Source organism: Betta splendens, chromosome 9 (genome assembly GCF_900634795.4).
Source record: "Betta splendens chromosome 9, fBetSpl5.4, whole genome shotgun sequence".
NCBI classification, from domain to species: domain Eukaryota; kingdom Metazoa; phylum Chordata; class Actinopteri; order Anabantiformes; family Osphronemidae; genus Betta; species Betta splendens.
In genome coordinates, this window is record NC_040889.2 from 26,193,070 (window position 1) to 26,208,999 (window position 15,930).

Consider the following 15,930-nt stretch of genomic DNA (forward strand, 5'->3'; position numbering starts at 1 on the left):
GTTTTGATGTTGTCACTGTAGCTAGTTGTGTTTAGAATAAACAATAAATTTGTCTGGTCCTTTTATTTTTTCTCATTTGTGTTTTCTTCTAGCAGTTACAGCGCATCAGACGCCCGCTGAGCCTACAGCTCCACCTAGTGGCGCTGAGTGGAAACGCTGCGGTGAACAGAGCGTGAGCCACATTCCAGCAGGTACGAGGCCATAAAGAACAAAGGCAACCGGATGAGGAATGAGAAGCAAACACCGCCGGGAGGCAAACCAAGTCAGCTCACAGGAATGTGTAAGATAAGAGACACAAAGCAGGGATGAATCATTCTCACAGTGTTACACATGACAAATATTTTATTTACGCAGAGTAGATAAGTCTGATATATTTACTCATGTCTCCATTACTGCTTAGTGCAGAGTGCACTAAGCACAAGCTACACTGTGTGAATTGGTCTTTTGTGGTTGTTCTTTGTGCTTCGTGAGCTCTGTGGTGATTTTACTGTAACTCTCTCACACATCACACGTCAGCTGAACCAAGAGCAGAAAGAACCACAGACACCATAGAAAATGCTGAGTCTTTAATTGGAACGCTGCTCTCACACAATTAAAAATGACCTTAAAAATAAAGCAAAGCGGTGACTTTAATTCATTGCATTTAAGACTTCATTACATTATTGATCCAACCAAGATGCTCAGCTGTGAGGAAGGTGTACACCCCAGGACGTGTACTGTTGCCACACTCTTTGCCACCAAACGAAGTGATGCCAACCAGCGCACCTTTGACCAGCAGGGGGCCTCCAGAATCCCCCTGCAGAGAAAGAAGATAAAGAAACGGCCCTCAGTCATCTTGTTGCTGATATGAAGAGGTCAGTGTGGCCCTTTAAGGCGTTCTTACCTTACAGGTGTCAGCCTCGTCTTTGCCAGCACACACCATGCTGTCGGTGATGGGGGGGTTCCTGTTGTAAAGAGAGTTGCATGTCTTCCTGTTGATCACAGGCACCTTGACGGACATTAGGACGTCTGACATTTTCTTTATATTGTTGTTACTTTGTCCCCATCCTGCCGCTACACAGATGGTACCAGCTTTTGGATCTTTGACTTTTTTGCCCAGCTTCAGCCAATTCACGGTCTTGGTTTTCTCCACAGGTTTGTCAAGCTGTCAAAAAGAGAATTCAGCCTGTTAAGAACACAGTCATCATCAGTAAAATGCTATTAAAATGGAACAAACCTATAATGTGCACATACCTTTAGCAACATGAGATCATGGAGAAGATTTTTCTCTTCATACTTTGGATGAGGAAAACTTTTTTTAACCTCTCGGACCTGTGTTGAACTTTCTTTTTGTGATTTGATGGAGTGGACGCCCAGCCAGACCTTCTTAGTTCTGAGAGTAAAACACACAAACAGGTGATTAATGTTTACTGTTGTGTCAGGAAGTGCTAAAATAAATGATAATAGGTGCTGAAATAAATACTAAATACACCCAAGCAAAAACAATGATGGGAAACCATCATTGTCAAGTTACAGGTCTTCACTGCATGAGTTTTTGATTATATTCTACGCTGATAGCAGACTGCATAGTGGATCTTATCTCTTTCTCACTGATTACAGTGGGCGGCCGTCAGCACCCATGACGGCTGGATCAGTATCCCTCCACAGGTTGGTCTCTTACTCCCCAGCAGAGCCATGAACGGCATGGAGTGGGGCTTCACCTCTTTCCCACCAATGATCTCAGATCCAGAACCTGCAGCAAAGAACATACATTTAACATAATAAACAGCTCAGATGAATAGCAGCAGAATTTTTTTGCATCACAGGGACGACTAAGCAGAATATCTCAGAATGAATTTGTGGAATATATAGAAGAATTACTCACTAAGACGGACACTGAGGATAATGATGCAAGAAATGAAAGCGCTGAAACCCGTTGGACCAAACATGTTTCTTCTTCTCTTCTTTCTCCGTCGCGATGGCGAATGAGACAGAAGCCCACTCCGACCTTCACCCTTGCTTTTAAACATTCTGCTCAAAGGATGTGGTCAGACTGGAATCGCATCATCATCTTTAGGTGTGAAATCTACATAGGGTCTTCACAGCTTCACTATGACCGCTTTAACCAGAGGCTGTTTTCAATAAAGCCTTAATTGGTAATATGATATTGAAAGTCAAAGGTGAACAAGCAGAATTCAGTGTATAATAAAAAAGAAAAGAAATCACATTAATTGTCTGAGATGTTCTGGAGCCTTCAAATTCCGTCTCACTAAAATCATTTGTTTGTAAAGATACAACAGCTATGGTAGAATGCATCATGTAATGTGTAATGAACTTGCAATCTCTAGCTTTTATAGTTTTGCATCTGGTGATGAACTAAGCTTCAATCAATCAAATCCACATAAGAAAGACTGATATAACTCAAACTTTAATGTTTAAAATAATTGTGCAAAAATACATGAAGTGAAATAGATGTTTAAACAAGCAAAGAACTCAAAGCAATTTACATGTCAAGAATATTAATAATATTAACTTGTTTTTCCAGTTTTATTACAGCAGGAGCATCAATATGTGACATATGACACAGTCCCCAAAAAATATTTATAGAATTGGATAAAGCAAAACTCAGTTATTCATATTTGGGGTTTGACATAGTCTTTCTGATCCAGTTCAGCTGTTTTGGTGTGAGCAGCGTGTAGACTCCCGGAAACTGAACCAGTCCACAGCGTCGGCCAAAGGAAGTGACTCCAACCAGCTCTCCGTTGCACAGCAGGGGGCCTCCGGAGTCGCCCTGCAGACAGAACCATCAGTGGGTCAGCTCCAGGCCGGCTGCTGGCGCCGGTCGGGTGGAGGCGTCCTTACCTGGCAGGTGTCGGCGCTGTTGGAGCGGTCGGCGCCGGCACACACCATCCCGCTGCTGATGAAGGGCTTGAGGTTGTAGTGCTGAGGAGAGTTGCACTTGAGCCTGTCGATGACCGTCACGTTGGCAGACATCAGGACGTCGGACCCCTGGCGGGCGGTGTTGCTCTTCTTGCCCCACCCGGCCACCACGCACACGCTGCCGCCTTTGGGGTCCTGGACGCTGTTCCCCAGCTTCAGCCACTTCACCGTCTGAGTCTGTTTCACTGATTTGGCAAGCTGCAAAAAACAAGTCTATTGATTCGTCCACTGGGAGGTTGAGACGGAATCCTATCAGCTTAACATTAAGATGAGTTATCCACATGTCTTTGATGCTAATTATCATCTTTACTGCACATTTTTTGTGGCAGCTGCTGTACATCACAACGTCCTCTCACCTTTAGCAGCATGAGATCATTGGTCTTTTCCGTTTGGTCAAAGCAGGGATGAGGAAAACTCTTCTTAACCGTCCGAACCTGCCTGGAACCTTTCTCATTTTCCTTTGATTTGATGGAGTGGACGCCCAGCAAGACCGTCTTAATGCTGAGAAAAGAGAAAAACACACACAAACAGATGATAAATGTGTACTTGTACAACTTCAGAGCTGAAGTCAGAGTCGAGCACATCCTGTCTCTGTCCTGTGGTTTCTTGATTAGACGACTTATATGTCATGACAGTGACTTGCTCTACATTCTTACTGATGCTGCGCTGCCATTCTGACACAGGCCCCATTTAAAGGAACTGAAGACTCTATATAGACTGTTATGTTCCTTATTCTTACTCTTTACAGTGGGCGGCCGTCAGCACCCATGACTGATGGATCAGTATCCCTCCACAGGTTGAGTCCTTACTCTCCAGCAGAGCCATGAACGGCATGGAGTGGGGCGCCACCTCTCTCCCACCAATGATCTCAGATCCAGAACCTGCAGCAGAGAACAGTCAGATTAATGAGAAACACTAACACTGAAGACCGGCATAAACATTAGTTTGCACTCTGCATTCATGTGGGTAACGAAGCATCACTAAGAGAATTCAGTGTAATATATAAAAGCATTACTCACTGGACTGGACACTGAGGAGGAGAGTGTAAGAGATCAAAGCAGAGAGGCCAAACATTCTGTCTTTGCTCTTTGATGCGATGGTGAAATGCACAGAAGCCCACCTCGATGTGAACCCCCGCCTTTAAAATTTCTGACAAAGGATGTGGGCTGTGGAAACGCATGAGTCAGCGAAACGACTGATGCAAGATACAGACACATAGGAGTGCGTATGATCTTCACATGGAGGCCTGTGGTGAGCTGCTGCGTGTTGCCAGTCATCGTCAGCAGCTTATTCGCAGGCTGTGGCCTGTTTTCACGCAGCTCCCACCGCAGCTTGAGGCCGGAGCACGAACGGCTGCAGCAGCCGGCGGATGCCGCTGACCCTGTGATTCACAGAGCAGCGGGCCTTCGAGAGAAACGCGAACGAGTGACCGGCAGCGGGAGCGAGGGAGGGGTCTGTGGGAGGGCTGTGCAGCTGCGGAGTGACAGGCTGTTGAAGCTGACGCACGGGCGGCTCCAGACTCGCTGCTCCACGAGCCTCCGGGTCCACGAAGCGCAACGCCGTGTCAATAAAAGCCTGCGACGTCGGACGCTGGTTACATCACAGGCAGGTTTGAACCTGAGGGACAAACACGTGTCCTTTAAAGGATGAAAGAGACTGGAGACGGGTGTAAAGTAAGGTATTAACGTGACTGATGCAGGAGCTTGAGGCCCAGCTGACAGTTATCTAGTAAAACACACTTGAGTCACGCTGAAGTAAGAATCACACGACACTGAGCATTAACACCATGACCTGTGGGAGGGAGGGACTTCATGTGTAACTCAGCTTTGTTCTTTGTTTTTTTTCCAGTGTGAGTTTCAACGCATTATCGTGCATTAACGCCCGGAAGAAAAGCCACATGCAGCAACTGGTTGGAGTTGGTGGGAGGACGGTCCGACAGATAGAACAGGAAACGAGCCGCTGAGACGCGTGCACGTGGACACGCTTTGTCTCAGCTCGGACCAACAACATTCACATCCACCTCAACAAATGCTGGGAATGAAAAGGGAGAGAAGGGCCGGTCTTCTCACATCTTCCATTCGTTTTATACCCTGTGCTTCTATCGTTGATCCACGTCAGAACTCATGTCATATAATACTGAGTAGCACAGACACGTGTTAGGAATTAGCATAGAAAGATTCTATTTTAATAATCAAATCAGTTGGTTAATCATATTTTAGAGATTTCTATTGTTTATTACAGTATGTGCAGATTCAATCAGAGAATGTCTCCTCATCTGCTTCACCCATGATGAGAATAGAAACTATGACTTGGTTTTGTTCTCGTTTTATTCATAGTTTCATGTTCTGTGAAGCTCAGGACATGAATGAGTCAGCATGAAATAGCTGGTGAATATAACAGAAGACCTACAGAAACCAGCAGTAAGTAAACGTCCTCTGTGCTGATAAATGTTGGAAATCAAAGGTCCCAGATGTGAAGGCGCTGATCCGCTCCAGCAGAGAATATCTGGGTTTCATCAGGATTTAGGGCCACGTGCAGAACTCGCTGACAGTGCCCTGAAACCAACAACTGAACCTCTTACATTTAAATCACATCATGTAAAACAAGTGAAAAGGGCACATTCATATTAATTCTAACCAATAAATATAATACCTGTTGAACCTGATTCATTCATAATTACATTGCGACTCTCACCCGTGAGCCGGTGACTCGTGTCGAGGGAGGGAAAGTCCCACAGTGCGACTTGGTGATGAGGAAGACCGTGAGCGGTGACCAGCCATTCCTTCCTCTCGGCCCATCGTAGGGAACAGATCTGCGGTTGGCCCTTGTTAGTCGCGTTTGTGAGAATTATTCACATTCAGTGTTTCACGCCTGAGCACCTGTGAGTCTGTGTGGACGGAGGTCACGCAGGTGCCTGTTTGTGAGTCCCACACCCGGAGCGCTCCATCCTTCCACCCCCCCCCTGTGGCGAGCAGCTTCCTCTGCCACGGACACCATCCCACAGCCTGAACACAAACACGCAACACACGCAGCCTGACGTTCACCAGCGATGTTCACTACGGTTAGACATCATCCACACACACACCAGAGCACAGCTGTTTAACACGTGGGTGTGCTGATCCTAAAACAGGTGCAGGTGATCTATGTAACAGATGGAAAACTCAATCAACACGTGACGTCGGATTTATTTCTCGGTTTAAACGTCAGCATCCGCTGACCTTGACGGCGCTGGGCTGCCTCATTGAACACACGGGCTGATGGGACCTGGGTCCCGCTACGTCACCGTCCCATATGCTGAGGAGGCCGTCTGGGGAGCCGCTGGCCAGGCGCTCGCCCCCCGGGGACCACTGCAGGCTGCACACGCCCTCCTCCTGGACGCCGGCGCCCACGGGAGCCGGAGGAGCCCGGACGTCAAGGTGGAGGATGTGTCCCAGAGCGGAGCCGCTGTCAGATTGGGGACAGTCACTGTGACGCTGTTCCGCTGGTTCATTCATTCAAGGCCTTTTCTGACACACACGTGTTATACTACAGACTCACACCAGTACCTGCTCAGTAACTGCTGTTTCCAAGACAGAGCTGTGACCACAGACAGGTGTGACGGCAGGCACCTCACACGCCGCTTTTGTTCAACATCCCACAACTAAAGAGTCAAACAGAGACAAAGACACCACAAACCGTCATCCCGCTGATTCACCGGGTGTCACGTTTCCTCTGACGTCGTTCCCTCGCCACAGCTTTTGTGAATCAGTCTCGACTCATTTACTTTGAGGGGATTCACCTGTACCTGTATCTCCCCTCGCCTCGTTCCAACGCAGAGAAGCCGGCCGTCCGGGCTCCAGCGCAGAGACGACACCGAATGTGGTCCTGCTGGAGGAGTCGGGCCCAAAGACGCCACCAGAGTAGAAGCTTCTGAATCCCACAGGTAAACGCACGGGCCCAGAGCTAATGCAGTGATACCGCTACAACTGCAGTCCAGAAGGTTGGTGTCTGGAGGGAAAGACGTGGATGTGATGGGTGACCTGAAGCAGAGGCCAAACACAGGCACGCAAGCGCAAAATGTGTCCCTCACAGTAGTCGTCGAGCAGCGATGGAGCTGCCAACCTCCTCACCAGCTTCCCCTGCACACCCACAGGGGCTTCGTCCAGGAGGTCAAAGGGCAAATGGCCTGTTCTTTCATCAGAGCCTGCAAGTCACGCAATAAAACAGAAAATACTCATAGTTACATGAAGTAAAATCGTCATCAACGTCCACATTAAACATAGTTACAGTCCATCAGAGGCGTTTTTCCCACCTCTTTGCTACGTTAGTGCTAAAACCAGTGAAAGGATAATGAGTCCAAAGCTGCTGAGTTAATGTGGAAAGTCAAACTTCTAATCTGGCATCGCTGTCATTGCAGTACATAATTCATTTCTCTATTGTCATGAAGTGAAACTGAAATAAAAAAAAATATTCAAGCTGTACCTGCCTGAGCTCCAGCTCTCCACACCCATCCCTGCAAACAGGAAGTCATTCCATTTACCTTTCATATGTTTAACATTATCAATAACTGTGTTTTTTCCGATAGAGGTGTGTTTGTGTCTAAAACTAACCGGCTTGGGGTCATTTTCTGAGTCAGGTTTTCCCTCGGCTGAGTGGCTGCGTAGGGTTTTCAGTGGTGTAACGGCCCCACGGTGGGACGCGCCTGCTGCCAACGCTGTCTCTGATAACAAGAGGAAAAATGACACGGACTGTAGAAGCACGAAGTTTATAAGACTTGCTAAGATCTGCATTGAAGATAGTTGTGCGTGCACCACTTAAACGTGCTACTGTCCAACACCATCTGCACAGATGCAACACAACTGGCTGAGGTGTTGTCCACAGTGTGGTTGACGTGACAAATGAAACACAATGCACTATTACCTATTTAGACAATGACTATTTGCACCATCAGAAAGTGTAACTTATATAAAAATAAGAATCAAGCATATTTAATATCTGAGGGCTGTGTCTGACTAATGCCCTGGTTTTACTGGTCTGTTGCTGGCTGTGAGTGTGTGACAGTGTGATATGCATCAGTCAAACCAACAGCAACCTGTTGGTAAAGATGTGGAACGCTGCTACAACTGTACCTTCAAGGTTTCCCTGCAGGGCTGAGTGTGTTGTTCCCACGTGTCTGGGTGGAGAATCCAGCTCCAGTCTCTGACAGACGGGGTCCGACTCGAAGCCGGAACCACACCGCCACCCAGCGGCCACCGGGGTGCTCGCAACAGGCGCCTCTCCGCTCCCCCTGCGGATGATCCGCCTCCTGAAGCGTTTGTACGACACGCGATGGGCAGCGTTTTGTCGCTGGGAAGGTAAAAAAAGAACCAAGACGCAGTTTTACAGAAAAAATATAAAGTGAGGAAAAATGAACTCAAGGTATCTAAAACTGGACACAAAGTTCGAAGCTGTACAAAAAAACGTAGATCAAGAAACAAACGACAATAACAGAACTTCCGGTTAAAACATTCCTTAGGTACAAAAGGTACGTGAGTCCGTTTTAAAAGAAATCAGTCAGGTTTACTATAAAGAATAAAATACAGAAAAGCTCAAGTTCACCACATTTAAGATTGTTATTTAATAATAATAATAATCATGGGTTATAATCATTGGTTAGTTGTAATAATAATCAATAATCTAAGACAAAGTGTTGCTTAACTTATGTTTCTAAAGATGCTTTCAGTTGTTTCAGTGTTTTCTTAAGGAGCCAACAAATGCATCCACCGTTTACAGCCGACAGTATTTTGTATTGTATTTTGAAAGAACCCTGCTTAGCTTCCGGTTTACTCCTGGGTTTAGTAAAACATCCTAGCAACTTTTCTCCCGCAGCTCCGCTTCGTTCTTCCCCCTCCAAGATGGAGGCATTAGGGGGCTACCCTGCCAAGTCCTCCAGCCCCAAAGCGAGGAGGCTGACGGTGCTGCTCAGCATGACGGTCGGCGTGGGCTGCTTGTTCCTGCTGCAGACGCAGCTGGCGAGGCCGAGGAGACCCAGGGATTTCTACTCCTTTGAGGTGAAAGACGCGAGGGGGAGGACGGTCTCTCTGGAGAAATACCGAGGAAAAGTAAGTCCACATCATCACCAGTCCACGAACCAGAAATGTGTGCAGACCCTCTTCTAGTTACGCGATGCCAGATGAATTAGAGTCTCTCTGCGCAGGATGGACTTCATGCCTTTCTGTGGTTTAATTGGAGAGTAAAGCGCGTTTCCTCCGTCTTCAGGCGTCTCTGGTTGTAAACGTGGCGAGTCAGAGCGAGCAGACGGAGGCGAACTACCGGTCTCTGCAGGAGCTCCACCGGGAGCTGGGCACCTCTCACTTCAACGTGCTGGCCTTCCCCTGCGGACAGTTCGGGGACACGGAGCCCGGTTTGAGCCGGGACGCGGAGGCCTTCGCCAAGTCCACCTACGGCGTCACCTTCCCCTTCTTCAGCAAGATCAGAATAATGGGCTCAGAGTCAGAACCTGCCTTCAAGTTCCTCACAGGTCGGTAGAGAAGCGTCTGCTGGGAGTCAAACCTAATCTGTGCAATGATTAACCAGTTCATAGTCGATCTAAAGTAGCAGCAGTGGGTTTAAAAATGTACGTTTAGATTGTAGATCAATATTTATATTCCCTGATGATGTTGAAATGTTTGTCCAAAGAGGATTTGGTTTGACGTCATAATCAATGAATACGTTAATAAGGTTATAAAAAGGATGTTCCAGATGTGACTGTCAGTGATTTCACCAGACTGCGGTCAATCTGCACTGTTGCTTGAAGACACTAAAGTTAATGTAAATACTTGATAATCCCCCTCTTTTAATAGTCGCATAATAGAAAACAAAATAATGAAATTAAAATAAGAAAAAAGTAGAAAAGGGCGATTTAGATTTTTCAGCTTTGTTTACATTTATTTGACATAAATAGCAAACATAACTTAAACGCTTAGTTGTCACAAGCAGCTGTTTACAGGTTGATTTAAAACTCGTGCAGACCAACAGGTGACTCCAGTTTGACACTGTCATTTACAGATTCTGTGCAGAAAACTCCAAAGTGGAACTTCTGGAAGTTCCTGGTGAATCCAGAGGGGCAGGTGGTCCGGTTCTGGCGAACGGACGAGCCCTTTGACAGTATTAGACAGGAGGCGTCGGCGATGGTGCGGGAAATCATCCTAAAGAAACGTGTGGAGCTATGACGGAGCTCGAGATGGATGTGTTGTAGCAGGAAGTGGACTTGGAACTGCTGCAGGGAAAATCCACTGGCTTTTCCTACGAGGGCAATGGACAGCGTGGACTCTGTCTGTGTATGAAACTATCCTGTGCTCCCTGTTGACATGATGAACATTCCTTTAAACAACCCCTCCTGCAGCTTAAGGATCCTTTGGCTTTTAAAAGAGATTTTGAAAGAGTTGGTCTTAGTTTGCGTTTGTTTCTTTCTATTGTTTACATGAGAGTCGGTTTCTCAAGGTGAAGAGAACAGTTTTAGCACATTTTGACGGATGCAGAATGAAAATGTAGCTCATCCACCCAGAAATAAAAGCATTTCAGAATTATTTGATTAGCAGATGCCTCCAAGTTCCTCATTGCTCCAATAGTGATGACATTCTGTATAATGTTGTCGTACCTTTTGAGCGCTGTTTCTGACTTCCAGGTGCGAGTGTGACTCGAGGCGGAGCGTTCTGTGGACAGTTGAATGACAGTAGCAGGTAAGCTGGTGCACAGAACCGACCAGCTAACGAGACACTGCCTGCCAACCGGCCACACCACGGCCCGGAAGCCACGGCCCGGAAGCCACGGCCCGGAAGCCACGGCCCAGAAGCCACAGCCCGGAACCCACGGCCCGGAACCCACGGCCCGGAACCCACGGCGCCGCCCACCGCGGCTGTTAGGGCAGCAGGGCAGTGTGAGCTGGTGCCGGTACCATCAGCTAACATTACACTGCCTCCCAACCAGCCACAACTCAGGCCTGCTGCGAATGCCAGTCACCGGATCAGTGGTGGGGAATTCTCCCTCCAGTGTTTCCTCTCCTGTTTTTTTTTAATCTGAAGGTGAATGTAGTGAGTGTCCGAGTCAGCTGGTTGCAGCTGGTGACTGTCAGCCAGTGTCACCACCACCAGTGGACAGAACCAGCACTTTAACCCCGAGGTCAGCTGTGTCGTACCTGTTCTCTTACCTTGAAGCATCTCCTCTTTGCTGCAGAATCTCCCCACACGTCTGTCATAATGTCCTGGACAAGGAAAATGACACATCCAGAAGGTGACATCATCATCATCATCACCATCATCATCCCAAGCAGTGTTTTCTAATAATAACAGGCAGCTTGAAGCGGTAGGCCTGTGTTTGGAGTTGGAAGTGGTTGCCTGGTAGCAGCAGCAACAGGCCACGATAGCAGGGAAATGTCCCTTTATCTCTACCTGTTGGGCTAATTGTGTGATAGAGTATAATAAATGCTCACCAGCAGCTTCTGAACGTCCAGTTGTGCCGGGTATCGTGGCTCTACCTCGTCCCGCAGCCCGTGAGAGGAGGCGGATCCGTGCACCTGTTGTCTGCCCCGCAGGACGGACGCGGCTTTTAATGCTCGCGCTGGGCGGACGGCGGCGCGGGAAACCCCGTCCTCCGAGCTGCCATTGGCGGCTGCGGCGAGCTTTACGGCGTGTGTCCGCAATTAATCCCCTTCAAGGATTCCCTCCGCGTCCTGGTTTCCAGTGGAAACAAACTGTTACAAAGAGCAACGCGGACTTGTGTTTCAATTCGTCGCAAAGGTTGAAAACTCTGTTCACTTCATTCATTCATTAAAATCTTTTGTCTTTTGGTGGATGATTTTTTTTTATTATAAACTATCCTCAGGGAATCAAATAAAGGGAATTAAAAGACTTAGACTTATAGGAATATTTTTTTATTTAGAATATTAGACAGCATAAAAGTAATATAGGTTTTTGCTAATTATTTGTAAAACTATTGTTATTAATAACATAGTAAAAAACACATTTTCAATTCACCAAATGTAAAACATTCAGTTAAACGCCCGCTCTTCCTTTAACAATAACCGCGTTAGGTGACACGAGTCCGTGGGTCCATAATGAGATTCATGTGGCGCTAAGTGGGTTGAACGGCGCGAGCTGCGCACGTTCTCGCCACCTGCCATTTACTCACATATGCTCCCGCCCCGAGCTCGAGCTGAGCGTGACAGGTGCGCGCCGTCAATGACCAGCTCCAAGCAGAGCCACGGAGCCACAGGAGAAGAATGAGCGTGGGCTGCTCCAGCTCTCAGTGGATCAATGCACAAGAAAGGCATCGGAAACTAAGGATTTGATTCAAATAGACCTGTTTCAAACTCGTTAAAGTGTTTTGTGCCAATCCTTCCTTGTTACTTGGTGTAAACTGTGAATACGCTTTAATAACCAACACATCACTCGCATCATTTCATAAAAAGGTAAAATCCAATCTAAATAATTAGCAGCGCTCGTTTCTCTCCACCGCAGCGTCTCTTTGTGTCGCCCTCCCTCCCCCGCCTTTGTTTCGCAGCCTCCCGCAGCTTTGGCTTTAATCACCTTAGAAACTCATTGTGTCTGTATTTAGCTTCCTTCCCGCATTGCGTTCATCAGTTTGGCGGTAGCAGCTCAAGGTTACTGCTCAGTGACAAACGGGTTTACTGTTGATGTTGAAGGCTGAGGTTTGACGCGTTGACAGGTGTTAAAGGTCAACATTATTCATCGTAATATGATATAAATTCTCTGGAGGGATTTTGTCTCTTAACATTTTGTGCATTTTATCTGTTTTGGTTAAATCATGTGTTTTAAATTCCCCTTGAACTGAATAAAAGCTTGAGTACAGTTTTGTCCTTTTTGTTCCACGTTCGTTTTTTGTCACATAAACACACACATTTGGTCTTGTTTTTATTGTTAATTTGTGTTTATGTTGTTGTTTTCACTTCTCAACTAGAAATAATAGTAATTGATCATCTTCTGGGACTATAGTCCAGCTGTCATGTAGAAATGAACCCTAATAATACATAGTTACATGTTGTATTATAAATCAGTGATCTATAAAAACAGATTGATACTGTATTTAGTGATGTTATGAATGTTCAAGGGGGGAAAATATTGTCTGCTTTTCACTTGACAAGAGTCAAGTTTTGTTCTTGAAAATACCTCATAATTGGGATTTTTTAACTAAATTACCACTCTGGTCAATGATGTAGAGCGCAGACACAAACATTTGATTAATGTTAACTTCCTCTTATATATAAGAATGTTTTTATGAGAGATGTGATGAATGGTATATTTCTCAATGGGAGGTCTCATTTGGCAGCAGGACTGACAAAGTCATGCAATCTTTGAAACAAACTTGTAAAGGTAGATTTTATTTTTCATGATAAAATTGTTACTGGCGCGTAAGAATAAATATGACAAGTAAACAGAAACACAGTGTGAACAAACAAAGGCTGGGGCAGGATTTCCTTTGTGAAGCACCATCTCTGAATAATTAGCTTACATAAGTTTAATTTACAGATAACAATATAAATTACAGCATTAACAGCTGCTGTCCATGCTCCTCCACTCATGAACAGACTTCACACCTTCACTTCAATCACTGATTCAATAAGAAGCTGGTATCTGGGTTTGATATTGGATTCAGCAGTGGTTGGGAACCCAGCGAAAGCGATATCCTCCCTGCTGGGTCCTCGAGGTGAAGGCGCGTCCGTGAGGAAACACCTGGGTCCTGATGGTGCAGTGTTCTTTGACTGAGGTTTTGAAGGAGGACGTGCTGTCTTCAGTCTGTGCTCCGCCGGTGCTTGAGGTGATGAGAGGCTGCAGGCCTGGGAATGCGCCGAACACGCGCACGGTCTCCGACTCCTCCGCGCCTCCTCCTCTGGCGGTTCCGCTGGCGGTTCCGCCGGCGGAGCCGTGCAGCACGGCGTTGCAGCGCGTGCTCACGTCTCGCAGCACGTCCTCCACCGAGTCTGAAGCGGGCGCGTCATGGCCTTCACCCAGTCGCTGCCTCTTACAGGGGCTGAGGGAGGGGTTGTCGCCACGCGCCGCCGCTGTTTCACCCACATGAGCCTCTTTGACCGTCATCAGTTTCTGCAGAAATATACAGGGTCAGAAATAAGGGGTCACATGGTTGTCTGCGGCGCTTGTACCAGTCACATACTCACTTCAAGCACTGAGGCCAGGTGCTTTGCCCGGTTGGCCAGCAGCCTGAGTTGAAGGTTCCTCTCATGAAGTGAATCCATTTCCTCTCGTCGTCTGTGAAGCGTTTCGTGGAGCTGCAAAATATTGTGTCTTAAGTCATTTTCTGTTCACTTTGATATAATAAAAAAGGACCGTCCTAACTTGGACGATGGTGTTTACCACAGCAGCCGTGGCGTCAGGTTCCACTTACCTGATCGTTCACCACCATAGCGTTGCCCAACGCCCTGCCGTGACTCTGGGCGATGCCCTCCCAGGGACCTCCATCCTGGGCGCATGGCTTATCTGCATCTGTGGATGAGTCCACCAGGCTCTCCTCCAGGGAGAAGTCCTGCTGAGGGGTGAGCGGAGGGATGACGCACCCCTGAAATGGTACCAGCTCAGCTGAAGACAGACTGCTCTCCAGGGTGGCAGGAGAATCTGAGAGGAGGAAAACCACGGAACATGTGACTTCAAGCCCCAAAGCGTTCAGTGCTGATTGTTGTAGCATCATCCAGTACCTGCCATGAAGTCAAGGGCATAGTCTCCAAAGTCCTGGTCTTCTAAATCTGACTCATTCACCTGTGGACAAAATAAATGAAGGGTTAAAAAATAGATATGTTACCAAAGCAGTCCTACTTGGAAATCCCACCAATCATAACAGAGGTAAATTATGTCATAACTCTCATTTTAGTGAGTGTTACTGCAGCTAATGCGTTAAGGGAGCGCGTGATTTGCGCCAGTCCAGACAATTAGCGTCCTGTGCGCCAAAGCGTGAACGTTTGCGCCGGAGAACAAGTGAGCCCGTTTTCTCCTCACCCGAGATCCCAGCGAGTCGCTGTCCGTTCTCGCCACGGACGCGCACTCTCCCAAACCATCCCACGCGATTGTTGAAAAAGCTGCAACGGCAGAAAAGCATCGTTGAACGTTTACACAGACAAGCAAAATCATCATTCTTTGCGTCAGGCCAGCGCGTAAAGTTCGTGTCAGAGATGCGCATACCTTGTTCAACTATGCACGGGAACTCAACGTACACGGCGACCGGACTGCTGCTGCGTGGCACCAGGACTTTGTTCTGCAAGAAACGCATTTTTAGCGGGTCTTTCCTTCTGCCGCAGACGCAAGCGTAAAGGAGCATCCGTACCTTTTTCACCGCAGCTTTACCGCCCCGGTGTCCCATTTGGTTGGGGCAGACAGCGCCAAACGCTCTCCGGTCCCTGTGCGCCTCCATCAGTTTGGCGCTGATCACAGAACTGGAGGGACATGATTTGTTTCAGCGCTGATATAGTCGACATTCTCCCGGTTTGTGCGCCTTCATGCCGCGGTTTCATACTTTTGGCCCAATCACGTGCACTTATTTGGTCTCCAGGGAGAAACCGGCGTCCTCGGAGAATAAACTGGTGCAGGCTAACGGTTTTCTGGTCTGATGCGTAAAGTGGCAGCGCGCGCAGCGGCGCCACTGCAGCAGGTGCTCTGTGCGCCAGACGCGCCAAACCCAGAGCTGCGCTGCCGCAGGCGCACGAGCGGCCGCGGGCTGTTCCAACCAATAGCATGCGATATAAACGCAGGCTAATTTTATCACAAGTTTAGCATTATGCATCGTGTATGTTGATGACATATAAAACGTATTTGTTTAATTACCCCATTTTTACTAACTCTAATTTTAGATAAATGGTTTGTTTCACATTCATAGTAGCAGTGTGTAACGTGTCCCTGAGCTGTGCGTATAGATCTGCTTGGCCCGCTGTGGTTTGTTTTATTTGAAACAGCTGGAGAAATAAAAACGTGGGCAACTTACTGTACTTCAAGTCAAAATGACCTCCAAGTCGTATATGAATAAGAAAGT

General features: G+C 47.3%; 4 protein-coding genes across 8 annotated transcripts; 1 reads left to right on the plus strand and 3 right to left on the minus strand.

The window, feature by feature from the left end:
- Positions 1 to 551: 551 nt before the first annotated feature.
- Positions 552 to 4,337, minus strand: LOC114862951 (polyserase-2-like). The gene is made up of 10 exons (XM_055512008.1): positions 3,939 to 4,337; positions 3,659 to 3,800; positions 3,276 to 3,420; positions 2,842 to 3,117; positions 2,612 to 2,770; positions 1,865 to 2,027; positions 1,591 to 1,732; positions 1,234 to 1,372; positions 884 to 1,144; positions 552 to 796 (listed from the first exon to the last, which is right to left on the minus strand). The coding sequence occupies exons 1-10, from the start codon at positions 3,991 to 3,993 to the stop codon at positions 644 to 646; spliced, it is 1,635 nt and encodes a 544-aa protein (XP_055367983.1). The 5' UTR covers positions 3,994 to 4,337; the 3' UTR covers positions 552 to 643.
- A 27-nt stretch (positions 4,338 to 4,364) lies between these two features.
- On the minus strand, positions 4,365 to 11,633 carry LOC114862814 (cell division cycle protein 20 homolog B-like). Of its 4 annotated transcripts, none has more exons than XM_041072397.2 (12): positions 11,369 to 11,633; positions 11,075 to 11,140; positions 8,028 to 8,244; positions 7,509 to 7,618; positions 7,381 to 7,411; positions 6,989 to 7,102; positions 6,698 to 6,906; positions 6,465 to 6,559; positions 6,138 to 6,363; positions 5,799 to 5,924; positions 5,614 to 5,731; positions 4,365 to 4,536 (listed from the first exon to the last, which is right to left on the minus strand). In XM_041072397.2, exons 2-12 carry the CDS (start codon positions 11,132 to 11,134, stop codon positions 4,514 to 4,516), a joined length of 1,329 nt encoding a protein of 442 aa, XP_040928331.1. In that variant the 5' UTR covers positions 11,135 to 11,140; positions 11,369 to 11,633; the 3' UTR covers positions 4,365 to 4,513. The 4 variants fall into 4 exon arrangements, with proteins under 4 accessions (XP_040928331.1, XP_029019346.1, XP_029019348.1 ...); XM_029163513.3 differs by lacking the exon at positions 4,365 to 4,536 and adding an exon at positions 5,128 to 5,474; XM_029163515.3 differs by lacking the exon at positions 4,365 to 4,536 and adding an exon at positions 5,128 to 5,474 and having other exon boundaries at positions 11,087 to 11,140; positions 11,369 to 11,631.
- On the plus strand, positions 8,682 to 10,466 carry gpx8 (glutathione peroxidase 8 (putative)). Its single transcript, XM_029163516.3, has 3 exons — positions 8,682 to 8,999; positions 9,157 to 9,418; positions 9,946 to 10,466. Exons 1-3 carry the CDS (start codon positions 8,793 to 8,795, stop codon positions 10,107 to 10,109), a joined length of 633 nt encoding a protein of 210 aa, XP_029019349.1. The 5' UTR covers positions 8,682 to 8,792; the 3' UTR covers positions 10,110 to 10,466.
- Positions 11,634 to 13,260: 1,627 nt separating the features above from the next.
- mcidas (multiciliate differentiation and DNA synthesis associated cell cycle protein) lies at positions 13,261 to 15,683 on the minus strand. Of its 2 annotated transcripts, XM_029161812.3 has the most exons (7): positions 15,229 to 15,683; positions 15,087 to 15,159; positions 14,904 to 14,983; positions 14,606 to 14,666; positions 14,299 to 14,525; positions 14,072 to 14,182; positions 13,261 to 13,997 (listed from the first exon to the last, which is right to left on the minus strand). In XM_029161812.3, the coding sequence occupies exons 1-7, from the start codon at positions 15,313 to 15,315 to the stop codon at positions 13,548 to 13,550; spliced, it is 1,089 nt and encodes a 362-aa protein (XP_029017645.1). In that variant the 5' UTR covers positions 15,316 to 15,683; the 3' UTR covers positions 13,261 to 13,547. The 2 variants fall into 2 exon arrangements, with proteins under 2 accessions (XP_029017645.1, XP_040928202.1); XM_041072268.2 differs by having other exon boundaries at positions 15,087 to 15,683.
- Between the last annotated feature and the right edge of the window lie 247 nt (positions 15,684 to 15,930).

Coding starts and splice junctions, on each gene's coding strand:
- LOC114862951 (XM_055512008.1), bottom strand. CDS start 3,993: ATGTTTGGCCTCTCTGCTTTGATCTCTTACACTCTCCTCCTCAGTGTC. Junction 2,771..2,841: donor ACAGCGCCGACACCTGCCAG/GTAAGGACGCCT, acceptor TTCTGTCTGCAG/GGCGACTCCGGAGGCCCCCT. Junction 1,373..1,590: donor ACGGCCGCCCACTGTAATCA/GTGAGAAAGAGA, acceptor TTTTACTCTCAG/AACTAAGAAGGTCTGGCTGG.
- gpx8 (XM_029163516.3), top strand. CDS start 8,793: ATGGAGGCATTAGGGGGCTACCCTGCCAAGTCCTCCAGCCCCAAAGCG. Junction 9,000..9,156: donor TGGAGAAATACCGAGGAAAA/GTAAGTCCACAT, acceptor CTCCGTCTTCAG/GCGTCTCTGGTTGTAAACGT. Junction 9,419..9,945: donor TGCCTTCAAGTTCCTCACAG/GTCGGTAGAGAA, acceptor TGTCATTTACAG/ATTCTGTGCAGAAAACTCCA.
- LOC114862814 (XM_029163513.3), bottom strand. CDS start 11,134: ATGACAGACGTGTGGGGAGATTCTGCAGCAAAGAGGAGATGCTTCAAG. Junction 7,412..7,508: donor CAGAAAATGACCCCAAGCCG/GTTAGTTTTAGA, acceptor TCCTGTTTGCAG/GGATGGGTGTGGAGAGCTGG. Junction 7,103..7,380: donor GAGAGCTGGAGCTCAGGCAG/GTACAGCTTGAA, acceptor CGTGACTTGCAG/GCTCTGATGAAAGAACAGGC.
- mcidas (XM_041072268.2), bottom strand. CDS start 15,315: ATGGAGGCGCACAGGGACCGGAGAGCGTTTGGCGCTGTCTGCCCCAAC. Junction 14,526..14,605: donor TGCCCTTGACTTCATGGCAG/GTACTGGATGAT, acceptor TCCTCCTCTCAG/ATTCTCCTGCCACCCTGGAG. Junction 14,183..14,298: donor CTATGGTGGTGAACGATCAG/GTAAGTGGAACC, acceptor AATATTTTGCAG/CTCCACGAAACGCTTCACAG.